The sequence below is a fragment of the Rattus norvegicus genome, unplaced genomic scaffold (genome assembly GCF_021556685.1).
Source record: "Rattus norvegicus strain SHRSP/BbbUtx unplaced genomic scaffold, alternate assembly SHRSP_T2T unassigned-0000047, whole genome shotgun sequence".
NCBI classification, from domain to species: domain Eukaryota; kingdom Metazoa; phylum Chordata; class Mammalia; order Rodentia; family Muridae; genus Rattus; species Rattus norvegicus.
Window position 1 is genome coordinate 110,381 of NW_028238796.1, and position 25,291 is coordinate 135,671.

The 25,291-nt window shown below is 45.5% G+C and overlaps 2 protein-coding genes across 10 annotated transcripts in view; both read left to right on the top strand.

Moving 5' to 3' along the window:
• The window catches only part of LOC147997824 (disks large homolog 5-like), a 96,117-nt gene that overhangs the window by 16,614 nt on the left and 54,212 nt on the right, over positions 1-25,291 (top strand). The window contains exons 4-7 of one of the 9 annotated variants that reach the window (XM_087601567.1): positions 5-164; positions 1,352-1,495; positions 2,126-2,288; positions 2,633-3,127. The exons of the other annotated variants lie outside the window; for them this stretch is intronic. Of the exons in view, the coding sequence (XP_087457693.1) occupies positions 5-164; positions 1,352-1,495; positions 2,126-2,288; positions 2,633-2,662 (497 nt within the window). The 3' untranslated portion in view covers positions 2,663-3,127. Of the gene's footprint in view, positions 1-4; positions 165-1,351; positions 1,496-2,125; positions 2,289-2,632; positions 3,128-25,291 lie in introns of those variants that run through there. 9 annotated transcript variants of the gene reach the window in all.
• LOC147997826 (disks large homolog 5-like) lies at positions 9,537-14,183 on the top strand. Its single transcript, XM_087601576.1, has 5 exons — positions 9,537-9,618; positions 10,679-10,838; positions 12,035-12,178; positions 12,811-12,973; positions 13,688-14,183. Exons 1-5 carry the CDS (start codon positions 9,537-9,539, stop codon positions 13,715-13,717), a joined length of 579 nt encoding a protein of 192 aa, XP_087457702.1. The 3' UTR covers positions 13,718-14,183.

A 25,291-nucleotide genomic window follows, 5' to 3' on the forward strand; every position in this document is an offset into this window, starting at 1 on the left:
ACAGAGGCCTGCAGACAGACCTCATCCCCTGAAAATGTCCTAAACAAGGTGCAGGCCAACGAGGAAGAGGAGAGGCTGAATAGAGAACTGGAGCTAACTACCAAGGAGAGAAATGAGCTGACAGATCGCCTCCTTTATGTGACAGGTGGATCCATGAGCAAGAGGTATGCATTGCTCCAAACAAACGACCTTGTTCTAAACCTCATCTCCCATAGAGAGGAGATTCAGAACCTGACCCTTAGTGAGGAGTGAGTTTGGAAATGGACTCTCTGATTCCACCTGTTGAAAATCTGAACTTGTGATCTGAGTGAAGAATTCAGGGATAACGTCACTGGAGCATGAGTTCCCAGTGTACAATTGGAAAGCCCTTGACAGGTGGCAGTTTGCAAGGTTCTAGGTGCTGTGAGTTTGTGGACAGTGTTTGTACTTGCTAGGAAGGTGACTGAACGCTATCATCTCATGGCAGCACCCTTAGGTAACAGGTCCCACATTGTTCATCTCCATGCTTAACTAGAAGGCCTGAGGCTCAGGCCTGTTCCTTCTTGTCTGTGTGCCTTAAACACTGAGACAGTAATGGTGCATACATTTCTACTGATTCTCATTGTGTTCTTTCCATATTTGTCTCTCTTTCTCATTCTCTGAGTCTGTTTACTTTTCTTTTCTTGTGGGTGTGTCCCAGTTTGTGTGTCTGTGTGTTCACAGGTCTGCATGCATATGTACAACTTTTATATGTTTCTATGTCCCCTGTCCCTTGGAATTTAGGGGTCTGTTTTTTGACCTCAGGATATACCTGTATAATAGTTTCATGGAGGTGTAAGTGCTTTATTTTGGAAGCCCCACTTTCAACAGTACAGTTCTTTGCCTGTGTGGTCACATTTGTCTATACACTTGTATGCCTTGGGCAGATTATAAGTTTGTGGCAATATCTGGTCTTATCTCCAGAATTATGTGTACTGTCTGCCTCTAGAATATTAGTTATTCGGCTTGTAGCATTCCACTTGTCAAAACAGGAAAAATGAAATCAGAGGTTTCTGGATGTGTGTGTGTGTGTGTTTGTGTGTGTGTGTGTGTGTGGTTGGGTAAGCTCTGTGGCCTAGGCTCTTGACAGCATAACAGGTTTGAATGCAGATCCAGCCCTCCTGATTCAAAAAAGTGAGCCAAGGAACCCTTTATCTGGGTGCTTAGCTTCTGTTGTCCTGGGCACACAATTCCAAGTTTCTGAAGCTGAAGAAGATCCAAATATGTAGAATTCAGAAAGTGTCCTTCCAGGGCTGGGGTAGTACAGGACACAGACTGAGTTCATATAGTCCTAAACCTCGATGTTCATTGGGTTCTATCTTCCTGGGGCCAGCCCCTACTTCAGGCCAAATCCATTTTATGAAAACTTGAAGATAAAGGAGAAAGAGGTCATTTCATTACTGCACAACTTAGACACAAAGAACATTGAACATCGTGAGAAATTTCAGGAGCTCAAGAAGGAGATTAACTTCTATCGGTAAGTACTGGTCAGAAGGGCCCATCACTTGTGGAATATCCATTGCTGCCTCTCTTTGTTCTGGACTGGAGAGCCTGCAGCTCTGGGTCCATGTCTTCTGCTGTTTAAATATCACTGTGCCGTGGGTCTTTTGGACTCAGTTTCAGTTCCATAAGAGACTGTGACTTCTCAGCACAGTGTCTATGCATCTTTAGAAGGCTCTGGATAGAACTATACTGATTCAGGCATCAGAGTGTTATTAGGCCGACCTGGGCCTCTGGGGTCATATCAGGTTTAACAAAGCTCAATGTGTGGACCACATGGTTAGCATGACCTCCCTTGGTTCTACTGTCCTCTTGCGGTTTTTTACTGCCTACTAATTGATGTTGCCCCGATGCATTGGGCTTTCATGGATAGTTGTAGATCCCTTGTTCTTTTGGAGAGACATGGACTGTTAGGTGCTTGGGTCACAGAAACAATTTATTCTTCCCTGGATTGGCCGTTTGCTGTTTGTGGAGCAGCCTTACATGTATGGAGATGTATTCTATGAAGTCTTTATGGGTATCTGGGTCCTGGTGGAGTTTGTGGGATTTGGCAGTTGGAATGGGAGGAAGAGGCTACAGGATCTTACTATGCAGAGTGTGTTTCCAGCAACCTGCACAGCCGGCTCCTGATGGACCAGGCATGTATGAAGAAGAAGTTGGTCACATTGAAGCAGGAGTGCAAGGAGTTACAGCGATATTTGTTTGAGTTGAACCCGAAGGATGAAGACGAACAGGAGAAGACCAGAAACCTCCAGACCCAGCAAAATGTGGTAGGAACAAGCAGCTGAGTCAGATTAACAATGTCTGATACCATTTGCCTATTGGATACATCTTTGCTTCCCCTATCATCTTTCTAATGTCCCCACACCCAATCAGTCACCCTCCTCATGTGATAGAGTTATTCATTGCTCTGTCTATGCACAAGTATTCTGGGATATTAACCACTTTTCAGAAACTGAATTATGGGCAATTATACTTCTCTGCCCTTTTTGAAACTGCAGTCCAGAAATGGTGACAGAGGAATAACATATCACATGACTGAAGGCAGCAACTTGACAGCTGGTATGCGTGTCCCCACCATATCCGTGTCTTAATAGCTGCCTTCTTCTCCCAGGTCTCAGGAACTGCAGGAGACATGGAATAGGACGGATCCCAGGAAGACAGCCCCCTGAGGAATGAGTTTCTCTCTCAGGAGTTCCCTGTGACGACAATCCTCACAGTCAAAGACTTTTTGTGGGTGAATATTCTTCTTCTCAGATAATTTCCTCAATGTTTAGAGACCCTACATTTATGTATCCGTATGCCAGCCTGTCTGGTTGAGGTCTTTCTCCTTTCTCATACGGACAACACCATTTGAGAGACATCTGAGGAGACAGCCTTGACGTCTTGTCCTAGAGGAGAAACAGCACTACAACTGTGTTTCTAAATGTTCATTAAGAAAATGCTGTTAAGAAATGTTTTTGGTTATGATTTTCATTGAAGTTTTCTTTTTGTTATTTCATAGTTATATATTCTTGTTACTGTTTTTCATTTTTATACCATTTTAGTTGTTCATTTTATGCCTGTTTTTTGTAAATTGTATTCCTTATGAATAAAAATTGATTTGTAACTCTTGACTCTTAAGACCATCTTATTCAAGGGTCCTTTGCACTCCTGTAGACTTAGATCTGACAACTGGATATGGATCTTTGCATGGTCCAGGCAGCATGGGTAAATAGGGAATTCAAAGCCACCAAGGGGTACACAGGGTGATAGTGTCTTTGTGTGGATAATGTGACTTTTTTTATGGACACACACTTTATGATGTAATCACTGACATACTGTATCCATGCTATCATGTATTCTGCTCATCCTAGTCTATATCAGTCTATAACACACATTCCTTATTGACTGTGTGCACCAGATATTGAGTAACACACACTCATGCCTGTAGAGCTGCAGAAAAAATGACAACTTTCACAAAGGTATATAGAATAATCCTAATGGAGAACCATGTGCCTCAGTTTTTCTTACAATACAGCATTAGTATTAAACCAGAAAGATAATGACCATCAACGTCATTTTGGGAAATAGGGTTCCTGCGCTTGCCTCTCGCCATCAGATTATCTCTAGTGTAACTTTGTTCTGCTATTTCTGACAGTGGCTAGACTGTCCTATAAGCCTGTGTGACAGGAGTGCTGTAGACCTGTTTTCCTCTCTTTCAGTCAGTTATGGGGACAGAGTGTTCTGCTTTCTGGCGTGTAGTTTTTCCTCTCTACAGGTCTTCAGCTGTTCCTGTGGGCCTGTGTCTTGAGTTCACCAGGCAGCTTTCTTGCAGCAGAAAATTTGGTCTTACCTGTGGTCCCGAGGCTCAAGTTCGCTCGTGGGGTGCTGCCCAGGGGCTCTCTGCAGCGGCAGCAACCAGGAAGACCTGTGCCGCCCCTTTCGGGAGCTTCAGTGCACCAGGGTTCCAGATGGTCTTTGGCTTTTTCCTCTGGCGTCCGAGATGTGTGTGCAGGGAGCAGTCACTTCTGGTTTCCCAGGCTTGTCTGCCTCTCTGAAGGTTTAGCTCTCCCTCCCACGGGATTTGGGTGCAGAGAACTGTTTATCCGGTCTGTTTCTTTCAGGTTCCGGCGGTGTCTCCGGCAGGGGTCCTGCCGCTCCTGGGCCCTCCCCCACGGGAGCCCAGAGGCCTTATACAGTTTCCTCTTGGGCCAGGGATGTGGGCAGGGGTGAGCAGTGTTGGTGGTCTCTTCCGCTCTGCAGCCTCAGGAGTGCCCACCTGACCAGGCGGTTGGGTCTCTCTCTCACCGGGTCTGGGAGCAGAGAGCTGCTGCGGGCCGGGATCCGGCTTGGGGTTTTCTAATCCTACTCATAATTTATTAATCTTCCCAACACTATGGGCTTTGTTCTGTTAATGCTAACAGCGGCATCCAATACCTAGGATATTTTCTACTGACATGTGTGACGTGAGACAAAACAGTCCCTGTCATCCCTCACCTGAATAAACTTCCTTAGCGGACAGTGTAGTTGGAGGGTCCTTCTCTCCTCTCCAAGATCGAGAAACATTTCCAGTCTTCAGACAAGTGTGTCAGCCATTGTCCAGTGACTGTCTTGAGATGTCCACATTGTCAGCTGAGTGTCTTCATCCAGCCTGCCCTGTAATTGTTGTAGACGATTAATAGGGTTCCAGCCCTAGGATTTAATTCAGTGCTACAGTACTTGCCAAACATGCTCAAAGCCCTAGCTGCCACCCTAGTCCTGTGTGCTCTAGAGAAAGAAAATAAAGAACCACATTGTCTATCAAGTTTCTCCTCCAATAGAAGGAGAATCTGCATCGGTCTTTTAAGTAACTCTAAGCCCCAGCTTCCCCACAGCTCCCTCCATCGATTGCACTATTGGTGCATTTTCAGTAACGCTCACTTTATTTTTGGTGTGCAAAGAATATGCACCATGTCAGTAAAGTGTGTGTGTGTGTGTGTGTGTGTGTGTGTGTGTGTGAGTGTGTGTTCATCCATGAACTCACTATAAATTATTATCAAATGACCCAGAAGACCGTGGAGAAACCTGTCGATGTGCATGCAGAATTATGTTACTACCGTTCCATGGCACCTTGCAGGGAACACTGAAATAGTGGGCTGCTTTAATAGAGCCTAAAACCAGGCTATGCATGGTTTTCGGTGAGATTGTGATGTGCAACACCACAACAGAGATCAGCAGAAGCTTCATTTATTACATGCTGCTGTTACCAAGAGGAGGCAAAGCCTCATCCCATAGAGAGTCTGGTAGGATCTGATGAAGGGCAATAAACTCAGGGTTGAAATCAAGCCTTTAGAAACAAAGAGAAAAATACAAAGTCAAGGAATGCAAGAGCTGTCTTTTTCTTTTCTTCCTCTTTTTTTTTTTGAGAAGATCCACAAGAGAGACAACCCCTTCCTCAAACTAACAATGCACAAGAGAGACAATACATGAATTAAAAATCAGAAATGAAATGAGGGACATAACAATAGACACCGAGCAAATTCCAAAATCATTAGTTCTTACTCCCGAGGACTTTACGCCAGAAAACTGGAATATTCATTCGATATTGTTGATTTTGTAGACAGATAACAATTATCAAAGTTAAATCCAGATCTGGGAAGGTATCTGAATAATACCCCTAAGAAAATAGATACACTCATTAAAGGTTGCATACATTATATATTATATTGCTTTCTTTTTGCATGATTAAACCCCTTCAAGGACAATTAGCTATGTTATAGAAAGTGTTACTTTTAAAACAAAAGGACAAAGAGAGAAATTGAGGAATCATTGAGATACACTTCCCAGACAGGATCAAGGAAAGACGGCTGAGAGATGCAAGCAGGGGCTGGAACGCTGCCCTTGAGAAGAAAATGTTTTTCTCACTTTACCTTACACTATGCTGTACTGTGTCCGTTTTTTGTGGAAGCAGCTCTCATGGTCTCTGGGGTATGACAAGTAGATTGTGATACTAGCAAGAGGGGTGACTTGCTATACAGATATTTTAAGGAGAAGCCTTTGCTTAGTCTCACTTCTTTGCCTAGTCTTGCCTCAGTCGTTCCTGATATCATGGGAATAACGATCTTATTATATCTTGCCAAAAGGGAAAGTGAGGTAATCCATATTCATGCCTGTATAAGGGTTAATAAACTTGCAGCTGCATGCAGTTGCATCTGCCTTTGCTTTGCATCCCCTGTGTCCTGGTTATTTGTGACCATACCTGGGCCCCCAACACACTAGATGTTGACAAGCATCACCCTTCTCACTGTCAGGTTTATTTTCTTTCTTTTTTGAAATCTATGATGTGGAGGCGTATTACAGCAACAATATGAAATAGCAGGCAGGCATGTATGAAAATTGCTGTGTTTAAGCTAGGTGTGGGGACAAGTCCTCAAAAGGAGCTGTTAAGATGGGAAACACATAATGCATTTGTTGCTGGAATTGAGTTGCCTCAGCTGTGTTGCTCTGCCTGCTCAGTGTCCATTCAACATCACTCTGTTTCTACAGAGGAACTCAAGGTTTGCCCCAGCCGCCTGTGAGCTGTGATATGGGCAGAGAAAGGCCAGGACACAGTGGTGATTTCCCACTCCTCAGTTATGCTGAATTTTCCACCACTGTACTTGTATACACAAGTCCAGTGTGGTCAGTTATTATAGATATTTGTCATTTCTTACAGAGGGCAACTATGATTGACTACACCCAATTCTACAAAAAACAAAACTCAGGAAACCTGGCCCTTGGCAGCAATGAATCAAGAAATATCTAGGATGGTGGGGCATGAATTCTGCCAAGCAATGAACTCAGATAGGTGGGGTTGTGAGGAAGATGTATGGTTGAATATCCCAATAGATTCACGTTGTATCATCTTGATTTAATCTAATCAAGAGATTTAATCAGTATCTCTGATGGCTTTCTTCTAACCCCTTGAAAGGTTAAGTGGGGTTTGACCTCAGTTCTTTATTCTTCTTGCTGGGGCAGCAACACTCAGGGAAGCTTGAGATTGCCATAGGCACAGTATTAGGCTAGAAATGCTGAGTAGGTGATACTAAGTTGTTCAGATGGTGATACCCATTTCATTTGTTCTTAACGTGGACCTAAGGAAAGACAGATCAAGGTCCTTAGTATAAAAAGATCATTTCCACTTTTTTTCTACCTTTCCTGAATGAAAGACTGGTTGGCAGAGAATGGTAAAAATTCAAGAATTGGTAGATGATGCTTTGAATGAAGGGTGGGTTTCTGTGCTGGTTTTAGACAGGTTCTCAATTACCCCATCTTGTTCTCTACGTTGCTCGTCAGGTTCACTTTGAGCTCAAATAAAGCTGCTTCTACTTTCCAACAGGTAGTCTTACAAAGGGGCCTCCAAGGACTGTGAGGACAGCATTAGCCAATGAGAATTGAGGTGTGTAACCCACAACTATAGCTTTATCTGAAAGAACCTCAGACAGAGGAGACTCTCGCTCCAGTCCTGAGGACAATCACCACCCCATGAACACACAGGACTCAGTCTTGATGTAAAAACAAGAGGTTTACTTTGGGATACCAATGCACTGGGGCTCGACACGGTCCTCACGAGGAGGGATGTGAGGAGCCTCAAACAACAGAAATGTACAGCTTAAACAGTCATTTATGATCACACAGTTTCATTAGCTCAGCTATTTCAGTGCCAAGGATAACTAGGCAGATGTTTCTCGTCCTGGGATAAGGCCGTAACCACATCAATGTAGCTATTTCAGTAGGAAGGATGTCTGACTTGATATATGTTTTCTTATCCTGGGGTTCCCAGGACAAGGACCAAGGATATCTGTCTTGGCAGGTGTTTCTGTTCTGGGGTTCCCAGGACAAGGCTATAGCGATGTCAGCCTATAGCACAGCTGCATTCAGTACCAAGGACATCTCACTTCTATAGTGATCAGTCAGCTTCCCAGAGATGTTTCCTGTCTTGTAATTGCCCTGCAGTAAATATGTTCTATACCCTCTGTTCTTATGGTCGGGCAGCTTCCTAGAGAGTGGGTGGGAATGTGCTTTCTGTACTTTCTGGTCTATTGTCTAACGTCTAGGGGCTAAGCGAGGGCCAGCTTAAAGGATTCTCATTCTTAAGAAATGGCTGTACTGATATCAAACGGGGATCTTTCATATCCACTTTCTTCCAAGTCTACCAGCCATCTCAGATTGGTGGTGTAATATGCCTGACAATCAGGACACAGAAAAATAACTTGATACACAGCAAGGACATGGCAATCATATCCTGTGTCGTTATGTATGTTCTGGATGAGGTTTGTTAAAATGACAATATTGCACAAAGCTTTATATAGGACCCATCAAATTAAGGGTCACTATGCACTGTCATAGCTAAAATGGCCTGGTCAGAAGTGACCACTGGATCACTCTTCTGTAACTTCACATGAGAGGCTTGTGCTTTTTGTGTTTTTTATTTTTGTGGTTTTTTTCTTATTTATTTATTTATTTATTGATTGATTGATTGATTTATATGTTGTCAGGAAGATAGTTCAAGTCATGGATCTGCCCCCAAAATCTGAGCTTTGCTACTAATACTGTAAACAGTATTAGTGTATGCATTCAACAAAATAACTGGCTTTTTTTTTTAGTACGATACATGCTTTTGTGTTTTGTGGGGTGATCCATGAAACAGGAGTGAAGATGCTTGTTTCTTACTCTGTCCACTGAGTTATGTCTCTAGGCTTCTCCTACTCCTTTGGCTGCATCCCCCCCCCCCCACATCTGCTGACTATTTTATTTTTCAGATGAAATCACATGTTATAGCTTAGAGAGGCCTGTAAGCAATCCTGCTTTGGTAACTTAAGTGCAAAGAGGAGAGCCCCACACTCAGTCTGAGGGTGCATTCACTGGTGGATCCAATATTTCAGTTTCCTCTCCTAACAGATCACCACATTGTTGCCAGGACCATAATGAATGCAATTCTTTCTCCTAAAGAATCTGGTGGCAACTGTCAAATGTTAAGCACAAAGCTTCAGGTTGTACCTATAACACACACCCACATTGCCACCTATCCTATAGGCTATTTCTGGGTGTGATTTCATGCACCTGCACATGATGAGACAGGAGACCTCTTTGGCTACTTATAGGAACTGGTGTGATTTCTCAGTAATCTTTAATGGGTAATATTGCTGACTGAGGAGAATTTGAGGTAGGATGAAACACTTCTGTGCAGGGATTGGGGAGGAAGCACTCATTTAGATACATAGCAATGACTTAGGTTTTTCCAATCAAGCCTAGAGCCAAATTTGGCTTTGGAAGCATGTGGTGCTCAGTGGCTATGCCACAGGGAAGTCCCCTGAAAAGGGTCCATCAGCTTTTGCTCAGTACAGGGAGAACATTAGCAAGGAGGCAAAGTCTGTTCTCCGTGACATCAGCCGTCCCTTCGTGGACATTCTATTGTCTCCTAGAGAGACCTTGGAATCCCTGTGATGTCACCAGTATCGTTATGACAACCAATTCCCTACTTTTTCTCTTAGTGTCCAAAGGATATATCCACAGACATGTTTTCCCGTCTTTGTAGGTGCTTTGGGAGAGTTGATGTTGATAGAGAAGAGTCTAGAGTGAAGCAAACGAAACCTAAAGGTAATGATGGACACATGGGGAATGTGGAGTAAGTTCTGGGCAGTGTATGTTGATCTTCCTCTCAGGGGTGAGTGTGGGGGCCTTCAGATGGCCTTTATAGCAATGGGCCACAACCACTGGAACATCTCCACAGATATTGAATTCCATGATTATCACAATTCCTGAAAGTCAAGGTTTTCACATCATTAGTTTCTCCATAACCACATGGAGGATATGGCAATGCCTATGCTATTATTGGGTGAACTTCTAGTCTTTACTTTTACAGTGCATTTGGTATGTTAAATTGATATTATAACACCACCAGGAGTCATGGAGGGTATAACTTTTCTGAATTAAACAGGGCATCAATGTACTTCACTTTCATTGCTTCTTTCAATTCAGTGACTATCTGACAGTAGTAAGAGGGAGAGAACTGTGCTCCTGGCCATGACCTTATATTCTTAGAACTCCTCTGACTACCTCTGGCTGACGGGGCCAATCTTACCTTCATATATTAGAGGTTCTGTGTGGCAGATATTTTTCTACACTAGCCAAACTATATGGAGCAGGTAGAGAAAGAGCCTGTAACCTATTGGCACTTCTGGGGCATTTGTCATTTCAGTAGGGGTAATTAATAAGTCTGTTGACCATGTCCTCCCCCTACATGACTTTTTAATGCAAAGTTATTGGACTAGAGTAACAGTGTAGGATATCTGAGTTTCCCTGATCAATCAAGTCATTGTGGATGCTGAATTGATGATCTGACTTCTGAAACCAGAGGGGTGAGGGTCCTGAAACCAGGTTGTAGCCTGCGTACCTGATAATAATCCTGGAGAAGGCATGTCTCTGGTACTTGTAAGCCTGTGTGGGCGGGTATAGGGAACACCTGGCTGCTTACATCTCTTGGTCTCTATATAGTAGTGGGGGGACTGTGATCCACTTAGGATGCCTCTTACACAGACCAAACTTCTTGCAGTGACACTGGCTTCCAAGCATGTTCTCCTGTTTAGACCTCACTGTGGTCTGTGTATGCTCTATGCATTCACCCCATGCGGGTTCACTTGTGTTCTTCTACCTACAGAGGCCTGCAGACAGACCTCATCCCCTGAAAATATCCTAAACAAGGTGCAGGACAACGAGGAAGAGGAGAGGCTGAATAGAGAACTGGAGCTAACTACCAAGGAGAGAAATGAGCTGACTGATCGCCTCCTTTATGTGACAGGTGGATCCATGAACAAGAGGTATGCATTGCTCCAAACAAAGGACCTTGTTCTAAACCTCATCTCCCATAGAGAGGAGATTCAGAACCTGACCCTTACTGAGGAGTGAGTTTGGACATGGACTCTCTGATTCTGCCTGTTGAAAATCTGAACTTGTGATCTGAGTGAAGAATTCAGGGATAAAGTCACTGGAGCATGAGTTCCCAGTGTACAATTGGAAAGCCCTTGACAAGTGGCAGCTTTGCAAGGTTCTAGGTGCTGTGAGTTTGTGGACAGTGTTTGTACTTGCTAGGAATGTGACTGAACGCTATCATCTCATGGCAGCACCCTTAGGTAACAGGTCCCACATTGTTCATCTCCATGCTTAACTAGAAGGCCTGAGGCTCTGGCCTGTTCCTTCTTGTCTGTGTGCCTTAAACACTGAGACAGTAATGGTGCATACATTTCTAATGATTCTCATTGTGCTCTTTCCATATTTGTCTCTCTTTCTCATTCTCTGAGTCTGTTTAATTTTCTTTTCTTGTGGGTGTGTCCCAGTTTGTGTGTCTGTGTGTGCACAGGTCTGCATGCATATGCACAACTTTTATATGTTTCTGTGTCCCTCCACCCTTGGAATTTAGGGGTCTGTTTTTTGACCTCAGGATTTACCTGTATAATAGTTTCATGGAGGTGTAAGTACTTTATTTTGGAAGCCCCACTTTCAACAGTACAGTTCTTTGCCTGTGTGGTCACATTTGTCTATACATTTGTATGCCTTGAGCAGATTATAAGTTTGTGGCAATATCTGGTCTCATCTCCAGAATTATGTGTACTGTCTGCCTCTAGAATATTAGTTATTCGGCTTGTAGCATTCCACTTGTCAAAACAGGAAAAATGAAATCAGAGGTTTCTGGATGTGTGTGTGTGTGTGTGTGTGTGTGTGTGTGTGTGTGTGTGTGTGTGGTTTGGTAAGCTCTGTGGCCTAGGCTCTTGACAGCATAACAGGTTTGAATGCAGATCCAGCCCTCCTGATTGAAAAAAGTGAGCCAGGGAACCCTTTATCTGGGTGCTTAGCTTCTGTTGTCCTGGGCACACAATTCCAAGTTTCTGAAGCTGAAGAATTCAAATATGTAGAATTCAGAAAGTGTCCTTCCAGGACTGGGGTAGTACAGGACACAGCCTGAGTTCATATAATCCTAAACCTCGATGTTCATTGGGTTCTATCTTCCTGGGGCCAGCCCCTACTTCAGGCCAAATCCATTTTATGAAAACTTGAAGATAAAGGAGAAAGAGGTCATGTCATTACTGCACAATTTAGACACAAAGAACATTGAACATCGTGAGAAATTTCAGGAGCTCAAGAAGGAGATTAACTTCTATCGGTAAGTACTGGTCAGAAGGGCCCATCACTTGTGGAATGGCCATTGCTGCCTCTCTTTGTTCTGGACTGGAGAGCCTGCAGCTCTGGGTCCATGTCTTCTGCTGTTTAAATATCACTGTGCTGTGGGTCTTTTGGACTCAGTTTCAGTTCTTTAAGAGACTGTGACTTCTCACCACAGTGTCTATGCATCTTTACAAGGCTCTGGATAGAACTACACTGATTCAGGCATCAGAGTGTTATTAGGCCAACCTGCGGCTCTGGGGTCTTACCAGGTTTAACAAAGCTCAATGTGTGGACCACATGGTTTGCATGACCTCCCTTGGTCATACTGTCCTCTTGTGGTTATTTGCTGCCTACTAATTGATGCTGTCCCGATGCATTGGGCTCTCATGGGTAGTTGTAGATCCCTTGTTCTTTTGGACAGACATGGACTCTTATTGGTGCTTGGGTCACAGAAACAATTTATTCTTCCCTGGATTGGCCATTTGCTGTTTGTGCAGCAGCCTTACATGTATGGAGATGTATTCTATGAAGTCTTTATGGGTATCTGGGTCCTGGTGGACTTTGTGGGATTTGGCAGTTGGAATGGTAGGAAGAGGCTTCAGGAGCTTACTATGCAGAGTGTGTTTCCAGCAACCTGCACAGCCGGCTCCTGATGGACCAGGCATGTATGAAGAAGAAGTTGGTCACATTGAAGCAGGAGAGCAAGGAGTTACAGCGATATTTGTTTGAGTTGAACCCGAATGATGAAGAAGAACAGGAGAAGGCCAGCAACCTCCAGACCCAGCAAAATGTGGTAGGAACAAGCAGCTGAGTCAGATTAACAATGTCTGATACCATTTGCCTATTGGATACATCTTTGCTTCCCCTATCACCTTTCTAATCTCCCCACACCCAGTCAGTCACCCACCTTATGTGATAGAGTTATTCATTGCTCTGTGTATGCACAAGTATTCTGGGATGTTAACCACTCTTCAGAAACTGAGTTATTGGCAATTATACTTCTCTGCCCTTTTTGAAACTGCAGTCCAGAAATGGTGACAGAGAAATAACATATCATATGACTGCATCTCCCTATCACAGATTGGATGCTATGAAGAGTTTTGAACGAGTTCTTGGTCTTGTGACAAAGGTCATACAGGGGTCATGTTATGGTTGGAAGCACCTTGTAGGGATAAGAACCAAGTGCAAATGGCAAATGAGTCCTGGTCATTGGCTTTGATCTGGGTATCATGTGGCCTTCTCCTTTCTTCCTGCACCCCAATTAGGTCTCTCCCCATTTCCCCATTCTTGGTTTGCACTGGTAGAGTCTGAGGAGCAGCTTGTTCTCCCACAGTACTGTGAGGGTTGCTGGTGATGTTCCCAGCCTGCAGAGATATCAGCAATGATTTCAGTGAAAAGATCAGTGCTGTCTGTCCAATGCAGCTGAGGGGACAGAAGGCAGCAACTTGACAGCTGGTATGCATGTCCCCACCAAATCAGTGTCTTAATAGCTGCCTTCTCCTCCCAGGTCTCAGAAACTGCAGGAGACATGGCATAGGACGGATCCCAGGAAGACAGCCCCCTGAAGAGTGAGTTTCTTCCTCAGGAGTTCCCTGTGACGACAATCCTCACAGTCAAAGACTTTTTGGGGGAATATTCTTCTTCTCAGATAATTTCCTCAATGTATAGAGACCCTAAATTTATGTATCCATATGCCAGCCTATCTCATTGAGGTCTTTCTCCTTTCTCATACGGACAACACCATTTGAGAGACAACTGAGGGGACTACCTGGACATCTCACGTCCTAGAGGAGAAAAAGCACTGCAACTGTGTTTCTAAATGTTCGTTAAGAAAATGCTGTTAAGAAATGTTTTTGGTTATGATTTTCATTGAAGTTTTCTTTTTGTTATTTCATAGTTATATATTCTTGTTACTGTTTTTCATTTTTTATACCATTTTAGTTGTTCATTTTATGCCTGTTTTTTGTAAATTGTATTCCTTATGAATAAAAATTGATTTGTAACTCTTGACTCTTAAGACCATCTTATTCAAGGGTCCTTTCCACTCCTGTAGACTTAGAACTGACAGCTGGATATGGATCTTTACATGGTCCAGGCAGCATGGGTAAATAGGGAATTCAAAGCCACCAAGGGGTACACAGGGTGATAGTGTCTTTTGTGTGGATAATGTGACTTTTTTTATGGACACACACTTTATGATGTAATCACTGACATACTGTATCCATGCTGTCATGTCTTCTGCTCATCCTAGTCTATATCAGTCTACAACACACATTCCTTATTGACTGTGTGCACCAGATATTGAGTAACTCACACTCATGCCTGTAGTGCTGCAGAAAAAATGACAACTTTCACAAAGGAATATAGAATAATCCTAATGGAGAACCATGTGCCTCAGGTTTTCTTACAATACAGCATTAGTATTAAACCACAAAGATAATGACCATCAACGTCATTTTGGGAAATAGGTTTTTATAGGTGCTGTTTCACTTGATCATTCATATGCTGTGTTTTTTATTGTTGCTGATTATATTTATTTTTATCATGTAACTCAATGGATTTTTTTTTTCAAATGTATGTCTGGGCCACTCCTGAGTGCATTTCCCTCATGATCCAAAAGAGGGAATAGCATTCCCCATTGTAGATGATTGTTAGGGTCCATGTGGTTCTTCTGAGAGAGCAGCAGATGCTCTAACCTGGGAGTCATCACCACAGCTCCTGTAGGTAGCTTTTGTCCTTCCAGGGCATGTGCTGTACTAGGTGGACACGATCACCTCCCATTTAGGAGAGAGATCTCAGGAGATGTGTATGTACAGGTGGTTGAGCAGTGCCTGCTCAATGTGGTAGGCTGCTAGGCAACCAACTGAACCCCAGCCCTGCTCCACCTGCATTCTTCGAGGCAGAGTTTCTATAGCCCAGGATGGTCTAGAATGCAGCATCTACCTATGTCTTTTTTCCACTAATGCTAGGGTGAGGAGCATATGTCCTCCACACCCTTCTTTCCAAACAATGAACATGCTCATGGTCTGGTTATCACATGGCCATGAGGGAGGTAAATAACACTCAGCCAAAACAGAGGCGCATTCCACAGTCACACAGACAGCCTGGACAGATCTGACACGATCAGCACCAGGTTTGACTGCCACTACTTGAAGCAAGGTCCTCCAGTGTTAGGACAACCATTCAAACAGCAAAGAATGAACCTGTTCCCAGCATCCGAGGAGTGGGAGACCCAGAAACCCATGTGTCAATGTGGCCATTTGGAAAATGGAAGTGGGGAGGCAGGGAAGCAGCCAGAACTGGACACAGTTGCAGGGACCCAGGCAAAGAGGGAATATTGGGGCAGAGTCCATGAGATGTCAGTAGGCAACAGGCCAGCTGGGACTAGTGTGGGTACAGGGCTTCTAGTGTGGGTATGAGAGGAGCAAAAGTAGCAATGGTCAGATTCTGATGCAGCATAAATATTGGAAGGAGCTTAGACCGTCTCAGTGTCGTATAGGGACATTATAGACACTGATGGGCAGTGTGGGGATTGCAGGGTCCCTTATAGTGGTCTCTGCAGGTGTCAGGACTCTGTCAGACCTATGACTATCAGGCAGGCTCTGAGTGCAAGTGAGAGTCACGGGACAGGCCCTGTGTACAGCCTGGTTTGGGGACATTTCCAGGTGCCCCATGGACTGCAAAATAAAGGCAAAGGACACAGGGAAGCCAGCAGTTCCCATGCACAGGACATAAATACTTGTAGACCTTTCTAGAATTTCCATAGACCATCTGTCACTAGTCCTCACTATAGAAGGCACCAGCATTCTGCCCTCTACTTCAATTGGTGAGACAGCTAGTCTAACTCCAGCAGTAAGGCCTCAGGGAAGACAGTAAGAACTCACAGGTGACCCCTTTTACTATTGAAACAGGCTCTTCCTATGGAGCCCAGAGTGACCGTAGGGTCCTAATTCTCCTGCCTCACAGTGACTGTAAATTCAAATCTACCTTCAAGAGCAATTGATTAATAGCACAGAGGGGAAGATCAGATTAAGGCTATCTAAAGGCCCCAGGATGGTAGGATTACCAGGGTCCTAGTAAGTTTCTCCAGCCTTAATTACAACCTGAGTCAGTCCTGCTGTGTGGGATATCACCTGCTGCCCAGTGATATCACAACTTGGAATTCTTTGTCAAATATAAGCTGTTATGGGAATGAAGTAGCCACACAATAAACACTGGTCTGGATACTCCTAGGTCAAGAATCCCCTGTTGGAAATGCCTTGGACCGCACCATTTTACATTCTGGATCCTTCTGGCTTTTTAGCAGATTTATAAATACAAAAAAGAAAAATGGGCATAGTAATTTAAGCCTATGATCCCAGTCATGGGAAACTGAGTCAGGGTGATGGAAGACTGTAAGTTCCAGGGCAACCTGTGTTTCAAGAAAAAAAAAAAAAGGCATGGTGAAGATTCCACTCAAGTAGAAACCAAAAGGCTTTCACATGGGGCCTGCATTCCACTGGTCAGCACTCCTATCATCACAGTGACAGGGAGACACTGGGGAACATTTCCCACTGTCTCTCTTTGGGATGCAGTCCACCCCATGATTCTATGTGAGGAATGCCCCAAAGGTTGCATCATGTGAGGGACCTAGATAGTTCCAGGATTGGGAGAATTCAGGAGTTTATAATTAGGGATGATCTACAGCTATGGCAAAGCCTTTTCCCTCCACATGGCAGCCCCAGGTTTGGCCCCAACAGTAAAAATAAAATCCCCCCAAAATAATGCCAACAAAATATCACGAAGCCTAAACATCTGACCAGTCTCCTCAAAAGTGCACAGGAACCTGACTCCACATTTAGGACCCACTATGGCCTCTGTGACTTGTGAGAAGGGATTTAATATGGGAATTAGTACAGTATGACTTATCCTTATGGATATCTTTGGTGACAATCACCACCTGACCCCTGAAAACCCATCTACCTGGGAGGCTCAGCACTCATGTCACCAAAAAAGCCCAGATCCTAGGGCCAGCATGGGCAGGAGGTGAAGAAAGTTTGTCTCTCGTGAACATCAGTTGCTGCTCCTGGCCTGACTCTATCCTCAGGAGACAATGTCGCCCCAGAAAGTGTGGGCGTCAATGGCTCTTCCCAGGCCAAGACTGGGATACTGCTTAAGTTCCACAATGCACAGCAGTGCTCACTCTAGAGCTAAATGTTCTACAACTAAAAGGGGTGGGTGCTCTGCTGGCCACGCCCCTCCCCAGCAGTGTTTAGTGCACTCTGAGTGGCGCTTCAAATGAGAGGGACTTCTTGAGGCTACTCCCGTGGAGAATGGCAGATTCATCAGAACAGGGCACAGGGTGAGTTCAGAGCACAGCTGGGAGGAATTTAGGGGTGTCAAGCCATGACTAAGACCAGATCCTGTGCTGACAGGCAGTTGAGCTGGAGAACTGGCATCCAAAGTGTGACTGCCTGAATTCCTCTTAGACCAAAAGCCCTGGATCTGAGCTACTTTGCTGCATTCTCCTGAGCAGGGTCCCAGACGCAGCTCAGAATCGGGGTTGTGCATGGACTTTGGTGCTGGCAGCAGGTGGCTTAGCCACAAAGTGCACAGCTTTCCCATCTGTGCCCACTCAAACTCCTCTGTCTCATTTTAGGTGTGTTTGGTATAGTTTTAGACAGGGTATCTTGTAGCAGCCCAACTCGCTTTGAGCAACAATGTAACATAAAAATAACCTTGAATTCAAGATCCTTCAACCCCTCTGTCCCAAGTCCTGGAATTAAGACCTCCAGCTGTCACCATTTTACTTCAGCATAGGATACATCTGTGTTAGAGTGAGCTTTGGAAATACTGGAGTTCCTTAGAATTCAGGTTTCCTTAATTCTTGACAGGAGTTTTGTGATGATGCTGATGAGAGAGTCAGGAGTTAACACTGGGAGAGGTAACAGTCATGGCAGCCCTGAGTGCTCAGTGAAAGTCAAGACAGAAGCCTGCTGATTAGCACCTGAGTGAAAGTGGGAGGATTCAGAGTTCAAGAACAGACTCAGTTACATACCTAAGACCATATTGCAACATTTTTGTTTCATTTTTGGCTTGTTTTCTTTGAGACAAGGTGTTAATATATAGCCCTGGCTGTCCTGGAACTCACAATGCCTCTACCTCCCAATGGATTGAATTAAAGGCATGTGCCAACATGCACTGCCACTAAATGATTTTTAATTAAACTTTCGGGCAAAATCCAGTAATCCCAGTGCTTAAGAGGCCAAGGCAGGGAGATATCTGGTTTCCTGACAAGTCTGGTCTACAGAGAGCATATCAGAACTGCCAGGGCCGAACAGAGAAACCCTGTCTCAAAAAATAAACAACAAAATGTGTTTTTATTTTAAAGAAAAGAGGACGGGGGGGGGGGGTTGGGGATTTAGCTCAGTGGTAGAGCGCTTGCCTAGGAAGCACAAGGCCCTGGGTTCGGTCCCCAGCTCCGGAAAAAAAAAAAGAACCAAAAAAATAAAATAGGAACGAATTGTCAGAGAATTAGAGGCAGAGATCCAAAAGATATTGGGCAGTTCAGAGTCTAGCTACTGAGATGAAACTGGACACCCTGGGGTTAGGGTGGGGATTCTCATCTTGGACTGGTAGACAGAGGGTGGCTTCAGGGATGGAAGGCTCAGTCAGTCATTAGTCAGGATTCTCAATCAAGAGGGTGTTGTAAGATCCAAAATGTGTGAGCAGTGTTCTGCATGAGACTAGAAGAACCTGCCTACCCATACAAAACAGCCAATGAAGAGTAATCACAAGCCTATGTCTGGAGGTCCACAAGAGGTTAACGTCCACCTTAGTGTGGATTACTCAGAGCACAGGTGGAGAGGAGTAGAAGAGCTGATGGTGGCTGAGGCAGGAGAGGAGTTCGGGTGTGAATTTGAGCCAATAAAACGGAGCTTGGAGGTCGGGCAGAGCAATGAGAGGTCTAACAGCATAGCTGTTGATATCCTTCAGATTAATTTGTCTTAAGAGCCTAATGCCATAGCCAAGGACAGGAATAGATCTGACTATTGAGTGGCTGGGCTCACATAGCCCAACAGGTTTGGCCTTGCCTCTGTGGGATTCCAAGTCTCTCCCTTTAGACACAGCCATGGTGAAGGTGTAGTAGTGAAGGTGCAGTTTGCTCTGCAATGCTTGGCTTATGGTGTTGAGTACTTCATGCTCCACAGAGCTAGGGAATGTCCTAGAAGCCAGGGAGGCTGAGCCATGAGGAAGACAGGTCTCTGGGAGAGAGAAATGATAACCAAAGTCACTAAGAACTTCCTGAATCACAGTGTCTGTTAAACATATATTTTATTTACTTATTTTATGTGCCTGAGTGTTTCACCTAATAAATGCTTGTGCACCATGTGGTATGTGTGGTGCCCGTGAAGTCCAGACTGATTCCCTAGAACTGCAATTACAGGTTAATAGGAGCCACCATGTGGACACTGGGAACTGAACCTTGGTCTTCTGCTCTTAGCCACTAAACCAACCATCTCTTCAGCACCACCCCCCAATTGTATAGTCATTAAGATTTAACCATTTGGCCTTCAGTATTTGAATTAATACAGATGTGACAAGAGTTATAGTTAACATGGTGGTTCAGGTATAGACAGGCAGGCATCTCATTGTATACAAAATATGAATCCTTCCTGCCTTCCTTCCTTCCTTCCTTCCTTCCTTTCACTTCTTTCTTCCTTCCTTCCTTTCTTTCTTTCTTTCTTTCTTTCTTTCTTTCTTTCTTTCTCTTTTTGTTTTACTCTTGGAGACAGTGTTGTTTTTTGTGTAGCTGACCTGGAATTAGCTCTGTAGAAGAAGCTGCCCTGAATTCAGAAATCTGTCTGCCTCTGCCTCCCAAGTGTTAGGATCAAAGGCCTGTGCCACCACCACCACCACACATCCTTCTGTTTAAAGGAAAAATGTAGTCTTACAGGTCAGCATGAGTTTAGCACCGGTATAGACATTTTCCTAGGCCTCAGGAGCTCTAGAGTTCATGAAGGATTTGCTGCCTTCCCCTTTAGCCCTGGCTAACTATGAGAGCTCCACACACATGGGTGTTTGCTTCACAAGAGTCTGGAGGATGAGGGTCACAGGCTGAGGTAACTGTGTAGAGCAAAGGATGCCTGGTGAAGGTCAAGTGGGTAAAATGCTGAAATGCTAAGTGAAGAGGCCTATGGTTGGCGCCTCCTACACCTGAGACTTCCAACCCAGAAAAGCAGGGGGTAGAGAGTGAGGATGCAGAGTGCACACAGGTCAGGACAAGGCCATGTTACTGAAGCCTCCATGTGTGGTGAGCAGGCTCTAGGGCACCATGAGGGACATCAGGAGCTTCTGCACTTTGTAGAATTACAGGGTTCCATGTTACCTCACATGCCCATGATTTGCCCCCTACTGCAGGGAGAAGCCAACACCAGAAGCCTCCAGCTCCCAGCCCTGCTTTTGCCATGTAGCTTTATCCAGAAGAGCTTGGAAGTCCCTGGACCTGGAGTTTCAGGTGGTTGTGAGCCACCTGACCCTGGTGCTGGAGACTGAACTCAAGTCTTCTGCAAGAGCAGCAAAGACCCGTGCGCTGCCTGGCCCAGCCAGGGCTGTGAAATGGTGTTTATTTTCATCTGAACAAGCCCAACAACAGTTTAGGTCCCTAGAAGCCACATGAACCTGGATGCAGTAGTGTCTGTCATCCAGCCCTTCCCACAGGGAGACAGGAGCCTAAAGTGGACAGTCTCTAGGATTAGGGGGAAGGGCTAGCCTAGCAATCACAGCCATGGACGAGAGGTAGAAGGTGAGGACCTGTGCTCAGGTTGTCCCTGACCTTTACACAAGCACATGAGCACCTGTACTCACAGAAACGCCATACAGACATAGGTGAGAAAAGAAATAAAAACAAACAACATTGAAAATACAATATACTGGGGCTGGAGGGATGGCTCAGTGGTTAAGACCACTGACTGCTCTTCCAGAGGATCTGAGTTCAATTCCCAGCAACCACACTGTGTCTTATAATCATTTTTAATCTCATCTTCTACCCTCTACTGTTGTGTCTGAAAACAGGGACAGCGTACTCACTCATATGGACAAAATAAATAGTTTTTTAAAAATCCTTTTCTTAAAAAAAAAAAAAAACTCTTCTGTGACACATGATCATTGTGTGATTCCAAATGTCGCTAAGTCAGTAAAGTCCTATTGCTACATGGTGCACCAGTTGTGTCAGCCTTGGTAGTAGAGTGGCACAGTTGAAAAGTTGCTGGTCACAGTGACCAGGCAGCCTAGAAAGCTCACCATGAGCAGAGAAGGCTGTGCTGTGTCCTAGTCCTCTACCCCACACTGCCACCTCATCCCTACGAACAGAGCAAAAAAGAACAGATGAGGAATCTTCCAGGTTTCTTTCCTCTTTGATTCCTTATTAACCTAGCCCTGTGCTACATGTAACCTTGTCACATCCTCTGTCCCATCCCTAAGCCCTCATACCTGTCAGATAAGACAGGGATCTTGCTTTGGGGGGAAGCTCTGGTCCCTCTCTGTCCTAAGAGGCTCTGAGCCATCGCTGAAAGAGAGTCCTCTGAGGATTGAGGGAAGTCCATAGCCAGTGCTCTGACTTCCAGGAAGGTTTGAGGAAGATGGTCCTCTTCTTGTGGTGCCTCTAGTAGGAGCAGCCCACACTTGTGCCCAGCTCCCACTGTCTGAAAAAGGCGGGTGGCTCTGGTCTTTGCACAGCTCCCCGGCTGAATGAACAGTGCATCTCTCCTCTCTCTCTTGCAGGAAGTCTCCAGTCACTGGTGCATGTGCTGTTCTCAAGACAAAGGAAAGGAAAGTGCAAAGTGAGGGTTCCCAGGATCCTTTTTAAAAAATGTCTGCATTGTCTTCATTAATGTTTCTGTTTAATTTTTTATTCCATGTGTATTGATCTCATTGTAGGGGTGTGCATTCCAAATCATGAGTGTTGAAGGTGGAGGAAAAAGCATGGGAGTTACTTTATCCTACCGTGCGGGGTCCCAGGCTCTGAACCAGGTCGTTGAGCTCGGCTACAAAGAGCTTTCAAACTGAATTTCCTGCTGGCTCTGATTTCAGGGAGAGCATCTCATAGAGCCCAGACTGGCCAGTAAACTACTGATCCTCCTGCCTCAAGTATTGACATCTAGTTCATGAAATGTTGAGTTATTGACATGAGGAACTGGGGATGGGCAGAGGTGCATGACTGAGGCTATCTCTGCTTAGCGGCATGCCTTTGGGGACTGATATTTTTCATCACTGAGGTGTCATTTGACTGCACAGGTCCTCTGGAGAGATGGAGTCTCTTTTGCCAGGGCATCAGGCTCTCAAGAGAGGCCTTGAAGGTGGAGGTCTGGAGGCCAGGCCTGCATTCCTCTTCAGAAGCTGCATTGCCCACTCTGGACAGTGCTATAGCACGGGGTCACATATCCAGTTCCACCCTGAGACCTGGTGATAAAGAATGTCCATCCTGGGACTAAACTCACGCTGCCATGTAGGGCTACATTCTTCCTTTAAAACAGAAGGATAAGTAGTGGTGGTGGCACATACCTTTGATCCTAACACTTTGGAGGCAGAGGCAGACAGATCTCTGTGAATTCTAGGCCAGCTTCCTCTACAGAGCCAGTTCCAGATCAGCTACACAAAGGAACCCTGTCTCCAAGATTAAAACAGAGAAAGAGAAAGAAAGAAAGGAAGGAAGAAAGAAAGGAAGGGAGGGAGGGAGGGAAGGAGGGAGGGAGGGAGGGAGAGAGAGAGAGAGAGAAAGAAAGAGAGAAAGAAAGGAAGAAAGAGAGAGAGAGAGAAAGAGGGAGAGAAAGAAAGAAAGAGAGAAAGAAAGAGAGAAAGAAAGAAAGACGTCACTGACACTGGGCACCTGAAGGCTCTTGCTGCCTTCAGTTTGTTGTCCTATTAACCTGGTAGCTTCATTTCTTGAGAAGCTTGGGCAGAAGATGTGTAGAGGAACAAGGTCCAGCTGAGAGGAGGGATCTAGAGTGTTCCGTGGTTGGCAAACAGGCTCTGAGATCTGGCCTGTGCACTCAGGCCAGTGTAACTGTTTGTCTTAGCTCCAGGCTCAAGAGGCTTGAATTGACCCAGGATCAGAATACCACAAGTGTCCTGTGTTTTCCGAGCTTTCTTATGGTTGCAAGCTCTGGGTAGACTCACGTGTACTTTTCCATCATTCCCTGAGCTCTAGGTGACTCGGATGGATCATGGAGATATCTCTAAGCCTATGCCAGCACAGCAGTGACATCATGGCAGTGTCCTCTAGGGTTCCAGGACTGGATTTTTTTTCTCTCTGCTGAAATAAGGAATAAGACATCCTATAAAACAAGGCCAAGCCTTCCTAGAGTTGAAGCCCAGAACACACAAGACTCCCCCAGGGATGGGCCCATCCAAGAAGGTGTGGGATGTTTTGTGGCTTAGGTTGTTTCACGGTGAGTGAGAAGTGTCTAAGACGCACACATGTAGCTGCTTGGGAGCTGGGGAGGTCATGGGACCCCCTAGATCTGATTCTGTAGATGACTGTGAACATCCATGTGCTGGAAACTGAACTCTGGTCCTCAATCACTGAGCCATCCCACTGGCCCCTGGCTGTCCCTTCCTAGAATGTTTCTGTATTTCCTCCTACTTGATGCCTTGATGCTGGCTCCTAGCCCAATGGCCTATATACAAGATGAATTCTATAAATGTCTTATAAACACTAAGTATCCTGTGAAGGGTACTAGTGCCCTGTTCATAACAGGAAGGCTGAGGAATCCAGTCTGCAACAAAGAGAAGGCCGGGTGCTTTTCCTGTCATTCAGCATGAAGGGCCAGTCATGTTTTCATTGTAGCGTCCTGGTTATGCTATGGGTCTTCCTGGTGCATCAGTCCTGTTCTGTGACAAATGATGTGTCTCCTGCAGGAGGAAGAGTGGTCGAGTCACAGTACCTGAAATATGACAAGAAAACGAAACAGGTGATGAAGTCCTTGACTCCCAGAACCACAGGAAGTGGGTTAGGTGGAGGGCAAGTAGGGAGACAGCTGAATCCTGAAGGAAACTGTTGGGACCTTTGCCAGGTGCCTCTGTGACATCCAGACTTGGACACAGGGATGAGTCTGGGTATCTAGCATCAGCATATATCAGTCTCCATGGTCTACGGCCCCTGCACCTCCTCACTGCTCCTCTTGCTTTGGAGACCTCAATTTTGCCAAGCCTTTTCTTCAGGACCATCCCCTGAATCATCCAGGTGGCTCCTAAGAGACAGGCACTGACAGCAGACATTTGGTATGGCTCGCAGGCGAAATTGTCATGGGGCTTTTGCCATCCTACCCAGAATGCTGTGAAAGGCCCCACTTTGGTGGTGGTCACTTCTGGAATGTCCTGTGTGATAGTTTCAGCTGTGAATAACAAGGCTAGCAGTTTCTACTGCTGCCCACACAGGCCTCCAGCACCCTGAAAGCTGCAGTGCTCACCTAGAAGGAAGCACATTCAGGACAGGGAGAGCCCTGAGGAGCTCAGTCAGCTTCCTGGTCATCCCTGCAGGGACACCTCACCCCTGCAGTGTGGTCATCCCCACAGTGACACCTCACCCCTGCAGTGTGTGGTCATCCCCGCAGTGACACCTCACCCCTGCACTGTGTGGTCATCCCCGCAGTGACACCTCACCCCTGCACTGTGTGGTCATCCCCGAAGTGACACCTCACCCCTGCAGTGTGTGGTCATCCCCGAAGTGACTCCTCGCCCCTGCAGTGTGTGGTCATCCCCGAAGTGATGTCTCACCCCTGCAGTGTGTGGTCATCCCCGCAGTGACACCTCACCCCTGCACTGTGTGGTCATCCCCGCAGTGACACCTCACCCCTGCAGTGTGTGGTCATCCCCACAGTGATGCCCCACCCCTGCACTGTGTGGTCATCCCCGCAGTGACACCTCACCCCTGCACTGTGTGGTCATCCCCGCAGTGACACCTCACCCCTGCAGTGTGTGGTCATCCCCGCAGTGATGCCCCAACCCTGCACTGTGTGGTCATCCCCGCAGTGACACCTCACCCCTGCAGTGTGTGGTCATCCCCGCAGTGATGCCCCAACCCTGCAGTGTGTGGTCATCCCCGCAGTGATGCCTCACCCCTGCACTGTGT

Excerpts from the sequence above, each read along its gene's own strand:
- LOC147997826 (XM_087601576.1), top strand. The coding sequence starts at position 9,537 with ATGTTTTCCCGTCTTTGTAGGTGCTTTGGGAGAGTTGATGTTGATAGA. Across the intron at positions 9,619-10,678 it reads GAAGCAAACGAAACCTAAAG|AGGCCTGCAGACAGACCTCA; the intron begins GTAATGATGGAC and ends TTCTACCTACAG. Across the intron at positions 10,839-12,034 it reads GGTGGATCCATGAACAAGAG|CCCCTACTTCAGGCCAAATC; the intron begins GTATGCATTGCT and ends TCCTGGGGCCAG.